The sequence below is a fragment of the Scylla paramamosain genome, chromosome 32, assembly GCF_035594125.1.
Source record: "Scylla paramamosain isolate STU-SP2022 chromosome 32, ASM3559412v1, whole genome shotgun sequence".
NCBI classification, from domain to species: Eukaryota; Metazoa; Arthropoda; class Malacostraca; order Decapoda; family Portunidae; genus Scylla; species Scylla paramamosain.
In genome coordinates this window covers 16826118-16835967 of record NC_087182.1, presented here as the reverse complement: position 1 = coordinate 16835967, position 9850 = coordinate 16826118, and the positions used below count along the sequence as shown (strand labels likewise).

The following is a 9850-nucleotide window of genomic DNA, read 5'->3' as shown; positions in this document are numbered from 1 at the left end:
CCTCACAAACTTTATAGTTTTGAACTTTAGTCATTTACAAAATTGCTACACTTTTAGACTAAAGCAATCAGCTGATGCAAGTGACAGACTGAATTTCACACTAAAGCAATCAGCTGATGCAAGTGACAGACTGAATTTCACACTGACACATAAATACCACATTTCTCAAAAAATAAATTGGTAAATGATGAAGACCATGGCCAGCACCAACAACCTGTCAGTGCTACTCTAATATCTTGCATGAAGCCTTTGAGTGGTGTGCTGCGTGTGACATTGCATGAGTGTGGCTGTGTGGCCGCCTGTCTGGGCTAACACACCTCTGTGCTGCCTTCCAGTGCCTGCTTGGAGATAGAGACCTACTCAACCTGCCTTCAAACTGGGGATGATTACTTTCACAGCCACAAAAGTCTACACAACCTCTACTAACTCCAAGCTCATTTTAATGAAGTATTAGACTTGTGTTTGTTGCCCTAACTTTATTTTCTTAAAACTTCTTAAACTTGGAAATTTGTAAGAATTATGTACAGATTGAACATTAGTGTGGTGATAGCTAGCCTAGAAGACATTGATCTCTAACCCACTTGGTCTTGTGTACTGCAATGCTTCCACAGGTTACCGGATCTGCCGCAGACGCTTGGTGTGAATGACTACTGGACTAATACCTAGTTGTCTTTTGCCAGCTAGTACAATAATTTATGAAAGACTAATTGCCATTTAGTAAAATGATTTGTGATACTCTTAACTAATAATGTAGATTAGCCAACAGGCCTAACTCAAGTTTCTTGTCTAGATCTGCTAATTTGGAAAAAAATATATTTGCTAAATATTAGAAAAGCAGTATCATAGAAAGTATACAGTGATGTTTCATTAGTATTTGACCACATGTGTAAAACACTTATCTTCAAGAGTAACAATTTCATACTATGTATATGATTAATCAATTTAGAATGAAAACTTTATAAAAACTTTATCAAAATTATTTATACAAACATTGCTTTAAAAAAATTTTCACATTTAATCATTTTCTTATTGGTGATATAATCTAAGTTTTCAGTGATGTTCCCTTTTATCAGACTTAAAGTAAACATTCAAACAAGCCTCATCTCTTACTGACCTCTTGGTACACTTAATGTTCATGAAGATAAGAATACCCAACTAAAAGAGTAAAGCTTGTCCCACTCCCTGCCTCCTAACACCACCACCTCTCCGCAGTACAACTTGGACTTCCGAGGCCTCAGCCCCAGAGGACGTGGCAACTCCCCCTACCGCTCAGATGGAGAAGACGTGTCCGGTTCTGGCAACAACTCCGCCACGGGCGGGGGGTCGGGATCGGAGGGGAACATGTGACAATTCGGGATGGCCCGCCGGGGCAAGGGAGATGCTCGTAGAACACGCGTCTCCTTCCTCCTCTTCTAAACAGGAGAGCGAGGACCCCGGCGGGCCATCGGGGAACGCAGGTAGAGAGACACCACAGCCTGATCCAAGCTAGGGTGTTGACAACTCTTATTCAGTCATCTCATGCAGCAGTCATGCAGGTTTTATCCTTAAAGTTGCAGCTTTGCTGCTGTTATGTCCTGCATCTGAGAGACAGCAAGTACTTAGCTATGATGAGTATTGTGGCAACAGCGCATCAACGTGCACTGAGCTGTGAGCTCCTGCCTCTCAGTTTGGCTTCTGTTCTTCAAATGTATTCTTAGTGTAATATTCCTGATGCATTACTGTTAGAGAAGGAAGCAGTGCTTATTTGCTACTTCTGCCTATAAAGATTGAGGAAAAATTTCCCAATAACAAACAAACTAAGAATACAGAGTTAAAGATCACATCTGACCTCTGCTTAAACAAGGCGCTGTGCATCACACAGCCGGCGGAGAGTTGTCAATGCTGCACACCTCGGCACTGCAGGGACAGCAGCTGTGTTCAGTGTTCAGGGACAACATTGCTTCCACTCAGGATTGTATTGTATTTTTTGGTGCTAAAGAGAAATGCATCACCACATGTATCACATAACTCAGCGTGGCCACAGCATGCCACCTCAGATGACCTCAAAAGCACAAAGGAATAAACTAAAAAGCTAACACGTACAGCTGCTCTTCACTAATGATGGCAGCATGTATTAATACTTCCAATCTGTCTACATATCTCTTGCGCTTCCTCTTATCTCTAGCTTGTATTTCAATCCCCCCATTCTCTCTCTCTCTCTCTCTCTCTCTCTCTCTCTCTCTCTCTCTCTCTCTCTCTCTAAGCTCCACACATGCTGGAGGACAACCCTGACACATGCTCTCTCTGGCTGCGTTCCCCACTTAGGTTAAGGTTCTAGTCTTGAAAAAGAAGCAAAATCGGTGTTAGCACTTCATTAGACTCAGGTTACTAACATTTCTTTGAGAGGCTGCAGTGTCTGCCTTCTGACAAACAAGAGGTGAAAAGAACTAAGTGTCAGTCCTGAGACTCTCTGGGATCAAATCTTACATTCTCCCTGTCATCACAGCGCTAAATTAAGGCAGGGTGACTGCATTATTCTTATTACACTGACTTTGTGACGCGTTTTGTTTGAGGACTGGCAAAGAAATTGTTCACTAAAATAATACATGGTTTAAAGGGGAAAATATTGGCACTGATTTCTTTTGTGATCATTATTTTTTTCTGTTGCTCTGGTATTGTGGAGTTTATGAAATCAAAGAATAATTGGAATTTACATCCTAACCTGCTTTTGTCAACAAAACACACACACACACACACACACCATGTAACACGCACACATACACACACACACTTCACATAACACGCACGCACGCACGCACGCATGCACGAACGCACGCACACACACACACACACACACACACACACACACACACAGTCAAACTTACTCAACTGAAATACTCAATTCATATTCCAATACTTTTGCTTTCTTGTTGGTAGAAACCTGTACTACATGTGCAAGTGTGTGTGTGTGTGTGTGTGTGTGTGTGTGTGTGTGTGTGTGTGTGTGTGTGTGTGTGTGTGTGTGTGTGTGTACATGGTGTCCACACCAAACATTCCACCAAAGCCCAAGGAAAGGAAAACACTTGTTGTGAGAAGTGTGTATGTGTGTGTGTGTGTGTGTGTGTGTTTAGACTTAAGTACTCCTCTCAGATCTCATTGAAATTCTCCCTTTCAGTCTGTGCTGTGAGTGACTGCACCATGATCAAACACAACCATTGTCTATTTTTACATATCACAGTATTTTGTCGGGTTTGCTTCCCACCGAGTATTATTTGGTGAAGACCAATCATATTTTGACTTGGCAAAGTTATGAAATATGCCCTGACTTGGACTGCCCTTAAAGAATATATTTTTGAGCTGCATTAGTGTGCTTATAGACTTGATCTTTACTTTTGTATGTGACAAAAGCCAAAAAATGCTCCCTCAACAAGCAGTTACCTTGTGTTATGTTGCTTGCTTCTCATTCCAAGGCTTATTATGCCATCTTGATAAATAAAACTTATTTGCTCAAAATATTCAATAAATTCAAGTATTGTTGGAAGGGTCTGCTCTGTCGTGGGAACTAAAGCAACAGAAGGGGGAGAGTGAGGCCCACCTGAATATCACACGACTGGTAATCAAGAATTCCTGGTGGAAGATGTTTGCCCTCGTAGATACAACCCTTCCAAGATATATAAGTGAATCCATAGTTGATATATTGTTGTAGTAGGTGAGATTTTTTCAGGGTAATATGAATAGCTGAGTCACTATATTTGTTGATATTCTTTAGGAATGTGTACAAAATATATGTACATTAATTTAACTGTTGCTGCTGACTAGCCATTCCATTTAAACAGGGTTACACTGTATAACCTTATTAATTTGGGCCTCCCTGATCAATATTGTACAAAGACATCACAAAAACCAGAGACCGATTCATTTGTAAGCTATCAGACATGCACATGAGAACTACGAGGCAAGAACACTACGATGGCTTTACTTCCTCCATACAATACATTCAGGAAAGGACAGCTTGCCACTCCTCATGGCCGAGTAAGAGGAGGACCTATCTGAGTCGTAGAAGCAAGAGTGTGAGTCGCTTGAGGCCAAATTAACAAGGTTCCTAATGTACTGTGTTGCAGATTGTTGAGTCCTCACACTCCCACTGAAGTGTCGTTCTGTGATAACGAGTGATGGAACAACCTAGCCTAGGTAGTAAACATTTAATAAGATGAAGACTTCAGAGAGTGAAAGCATAATCTTTTCATACAGACAGTCAAGACTCCTGAGGATAAGCGGGGACATATATAGTATATTTACATTTAGTGAGAAATGTTATGGACACCTCAGTAATGCTCTTCTTGTATACTGCAGATTATGTTTGTGTGTTTGTAAGCATAGTTGCATCATCAGTGCAACAGTCTGAGTGAGCCGAGGTGCAGTGCCTAAGCTGCCCTCCAGTAGGTAACACTGATGGAGAATTGTTACAAGACCCCAGCTTGGGGACGAACTTGTCAGGTATTCTCCCAACATTTTATTTCCTTCAATGCATGTTACCATTTCATAACCAGTGTGCTTCAAACTTTTTTTTTAGGACACTGAGTTTGGTTCAATGCCATCCAATGGAGAACCACACGCGTGTTGAAATATATGAAGCATCAATGTAATTTTCAGAAAATGCCTGCATTGAATTATTCAACTCTGCCCTGTTGTCAACCATAGCTTTTATATAATAGTGAAAATCTAAAATACTTTTTATATTGGAAAGTTATATATTTAAGTTTGAAATACATATGCAAACCTTTAATTCTGTTTAATGATATGATAAATCTTGTTTGGGTGGAGTGAAGTGAAGAAATGTATCTGTTGATGTTATAATTTTATGCCAGCTTTAAGCCGTGACGCATTACTGTTATCATCTTGATGGTTATTGCACTCAAAAAAAATTTAGCAAGTACTTGTGCATACATTACATATTTGATCAGATATGTTTTTAAAAACTCCCTACAGCTCTTTGCAAAACAGAGATCCTGTTACTGACAGTCATCAGAATGGTTAGCAAGTATTGACACTCATAATTGCCTGACAAAAATTGTGAACAATCCACTAAAGAAATTATATTTATAGATTATATATCTGGACCAACAAGGACAGTTTAGTGGAGTCTGATGCAATGTTAGTAATGAGTTAACTTATTTCAGTGTATGTTTAGCACTAATTACATACAGCAATACTTTTTAAATATAATTATCATATGCATTGTTTTCTTAGGGGCATGACACTGTTACCAGGAGTTTTATTATTTGTTGACTGTTTGTAATATAGACAGCATTTATGCGAGAAGTTGTATGCATTCCAGAAAATCTGACATTCTTGCTACAGAGGCTAGGTAGCAGGAAGAGACGTGTACACTGCAGTGACCTAAGAGGCTGCTGGTGCGGTGCCAAGCAGCGGAAATAGCTCACCACTGTGTGTTCATTCATACCTCACACCACAATGTGCATTACGCTGATGGTGTCACTGCAGTCAAAGAGAGTTTGTGGTGTGCATCGGCCACACTCACACACACACACTTCATTGCGCCTCCAGAGTCTACTTGATACGACTGGAACTAAGACTCTTGTCGTAGAAACCAGTCTCAAAGAACTAAAGCAAGCAAAGCACAAGTGGATATTACGAGTGATGCAATCTGTCACTAACTTAAGGATGCACACATACACTTGTTTCTTCAATTATATATCTTTATACTAACTGGAAAATGGCATTGTTGGATTGGCTAAAATGGAAAATGCTCATTATTGCTATGTATATGTATAATCAAAGCATTCTTCTCAAGGAGTGGTAATGAAATTCAGAAAATCTAAGAAACGAATAGGAAAAGTGCAGTTGCTACAATCAAACCATGAGACAACTAAGTCAAAATGCCTTTGTATGAGAAGCTCTGTGGGAGGCTGATTGTATGTGCTCCTGTTGTTTCCTGACGCCAGTTTAGCAGCCAAGTGGGCCATGCCGCAGGGATGCCCAAGGGCTCCTCGAGGGTCTGGCCCAAACCCAACTCCAGAAAGAATCAAACTAAGAGTCCTCCATCGACCACCCCATACGCCCTTCCAGTCCCATGATGTGAATCTCTCCAAGCATCAGTTATCTGTTCATTAATTGTTGTTGATTTAGAGTATTACTTGTTAGCCACTCTCAACCCCCTTGACCTTGGTACTCAAGTAAGCATCGTCTTCAAATACAAAACAGCAATACCTGTTTATTTCGTACTGTTAAATCATGAAGTTATATTTTTCCTAGGGATATTCAAAGCATCATTTCAAGAAGAAAAATATAAGACTAGAATGATTGTGCATCCCTTGAGTGCAACAATGTGAGCAAAATGTCTTTTTAATAGCTATCAGTTAAGTTTACTACTAGTCACACCTTTCAGGTTGACAACTGGGTGCGATATATATAGTATTACATGGAATTTGTTACCTCATTAGTGGTAGGCATCATTATGTGGTTAAAGAAAGAAAAATATTAGGCAATGAATAGTTTTTTTCAACCTCAAGTGGTGACCAAGAATTCTACTCTGCCGTGTCTGTGTTTGTTGTGTGCTTGTGAGAGAGTGATGTGTGTTGCTGCACTGTTGCATGAACATAGACAATGAGGCTACTCTTGACACACATTTTTATCACTAAAAAATCTCACTGAATTTTTCACTTGCGGGAATTTTCACCTGAGTTGCTGTACACCACGCTTGCCTAGATCCCAGCGAGCAGTGTTGTGTGACGCTCCACCACCCATCAGATGGCAACGCTCTTGTTCGGGCAAGACTCTTTTACCTCTAAAAATTTTTTCTTGATTTTGAATGAATAGAAGAAAATCAAAAGATGTTTGTTGAATATTTTTATGCTCAAAGGGCAATAGGTTTCTTGTGTCTTAATGAAATATATGTTTTGTAGGGAAATTATATTTTTATTACCAGATATTTGTAATTAATGAAATATACAACTATGATGGTTTTGCCTGATCAAAAGTTGTTGCATTAAATGGCTGGTTATATCCTTTATGTTGGTGATATACCAAACTGCACTGTTGGAAACATGTCGGTCAATTCCACCTCACCTGTGGTCGAGTGAATATTATGCCCGCACTTGTTGTTTCAGTATTTACAAACTAAATTCATTAATGTATTTGAAGTGTAGGTTTATTTCAGGCACAGAGAATATGTATAATGTGGCCCTAGGACTCACCCCAGAGAAAAAGTCTCTTCATTAGCAGTCTTTATTTGCTGGGGGTAAATTTGGCATCTTTGGGGTAAGTCGTCGGAGCCTGTGTCGTGTGGTGTCTGGGAGGCGAGACTGACGAGCACGTCGTCGCACGCTCCCCAGCTTTCATACCGTGTCTCAGTGTGTGTGCTGCCGTCAAGCAGTTGTCTCTGGTATTGTTGAGCTGTGTTCGCTTCTGTGAAGATGGTGACTGCCCCAGTGTACCAATCCACCACCACCACCACCACCGATACCACCACCAACAACAACGGAAAGGAACGGTGACTTCCGAGACCTTAGTTGACGTTGTGCATTGGGATGATTTACTTTATTACATCTTCATATTCAAAAGATGACGTGACTGAAGGTTTCAACCATACATCTATTTTGGCCTTTTCTCCAAAGACCTTCCCAATGAGTGGTTCCCTGTAAGTTGTGTAAGATATCATTAGCTATATTTTATTTTATACATTCTGATGATGGTATGCACTGGCCCTCCCGGGAAAGACATTTAATGGAAGGAATGAACAGGCTAAGCCAGCCTTCCTTCCCTTGCAAGGCCTGAGTTATTTTCTGAGGTTTGTAAAGAAAGTGAATAATGTCTACCATGTGAGCTTGTATGTTCCTACCCCTTGTCCTCCTCCACAGACCCAGCTGTCCACTGTTATCAAAGTTTTTGCAAAGAAGTGACCTTCTTGTATATGTGATTAACAAAATATGAAGCAGAATGAAATGTTGAGTATGGCAGCAAGAGCACCATACACACACAATCACACACACACACACACACACACACACACACACACACACACACACACACACACAAAACCAGAGTTCTAAGTATTACAAATCAGCTCTGTATTTCTACAACCAACACCAACCATCACCAAGAGGCTGATTCCTCTGCAGTCATCACACTCATGGCAGCAAATGCAATGTGCTAAAGATGCTAAAGCTGAGCTACAATATTTTTGCTTATTGCTATATTGCAAAATGGTACAGGTAGCACTGTTTTATTCACTTGAGTATCACCTCAGTGATCACCATCATATTTAGTTCATCCTTTACGCGAGTTAGCTTCCCTCTCCACACTGCCTCGCCATGCACATCTGGCACCTTTCCATGAATGAATACGTAATCCATAAACCAGAAGGTCATGGCTTGTGCAACACGACCCCGGCTATTGGACAGTTTATTCATTGTTGAGGCTGCAGTGTAAATCTGGCGAGAGAATCCCCACCCGCCAAGTACCATTATTGTGTATAAACATATTTGTTCAGCCGCTCCCTGAATGTAAATAGAGCTTGTTCACATTATAAACAGTATTTCATATGTTCATTAAAACGTGAGGTTATAATAAAACATGAAAGATACTATGACTCTCAATACCTCAATATGAAAGCATAACTTGTCCATCTCCACACAGAGATGACATCCCTTCTTCAATGGGAACAGAGACAACACCTACATGAGTTCTTGGGGAGAACTGGATTTCCCCTCCCACATTACATCTTGCATCAGCAGAGGTGGTGTGCTGTACAAGTGGCAAACATTCTCATCTAACATGTCTCAACTATTTATGTGGCTAAGCATCCATGCTGACTTATTATTTTTCATGTAGGAGGGATACTGGCCAAGGCCAACAAAACGTGTGTATATATATATATATATATATATATATATATATATATATATATATATATATATATATATATATATATATATATATATATATATATATATATATATATATATAAGGAAAAAAAAAGGTTCACTGAGGTGTCTGTCCCTGAAGAGGAATTGAAAGGTATAACCAAGTCATAAGAAGGGGAAATACAGAAGCAGACGGGGAGTTCCAGAGTAAACCAGTGAAAGAGATGAAGATTGTGAATACTGTCTTATTCTGCACTACACTACAGGTAATATTAACTAAAGTGCCAAAGAGCTTGCCACATGGCAGCACTAATAGACTGCAAATGTAATGAAAGTATATGGATTAGTAAATCTTGTTCTGCCCATAGCCGCGCGGCAGGACCGCCCTTCCGCGGTATGATGTGTTGGGTGGCGCCCGCGCTACTTTGTTTATTATGGTTTCGCCGCCCTGTAACAATGGTCTTAGTTGCCATTCCTTCAAAGCAGTCATCCTGGGTAGTAATGTAGTGCTTTATCCGCTTCCTACAACTGCAATACGCTATCAAAGTTCCACTCTTTAAATCAATAACCTAAACGCAAATCAATCAAAACTTTCTACACTATTTAGCATAAGGTTTCCTTCGGTATAATGATGTAATGAAAGAATTTCTTCAGATAGTCTCACACCACAATAATAAGTGGTGGTGGTGGTTGAAGTAATTACCTATGAGAGAGAGAGAGAGAGAGAGAGAGAGAGAGAGAGAGAGAGGGGGGGGAAGGGGGAGTTGCCTGCATGTCTACATGTCTTCACCATGACTTTTTTTTTTCACTCCTAATAACAGAAGGCAATGCCACCGAATATCTGCACACGGTGACTTGAATATATTGACTAAAAAAGACGGTGGTGTTGGAAGATATTTCAATAGTTGGGTATTTAAGCATGGAGCCACTAACTACCGTAACATTAACGACCGTCGTCAATTCCCGGTTATCAATAAGCAAAAGTG

At 40.2% G+C, this 9850-nt stretch overlaps 1 protein-coding gene across 1 annotated transcript in view; it reads left to right on the top strand.

Annotated features, from left to right (window-relative positions):
- LOC135089297 (alpha-catulin-like) overlaps positions 1-8584 on the top strand; it is a 132080-nt gene extending 123496 nt beyond the window's left edge. The window contains 1 exon segment of the mRNA XM_063984799.1: positions 1213-8584. Coding sequence (XP_063840869.1) covers positions 1213-1347 — 135 coding nt within the window. The 3' untranslated portion in view covers positions 1348-8584.
- The last annotated feature ends 1266 nt before the right edge of the window (positions 8585-9850 follow it).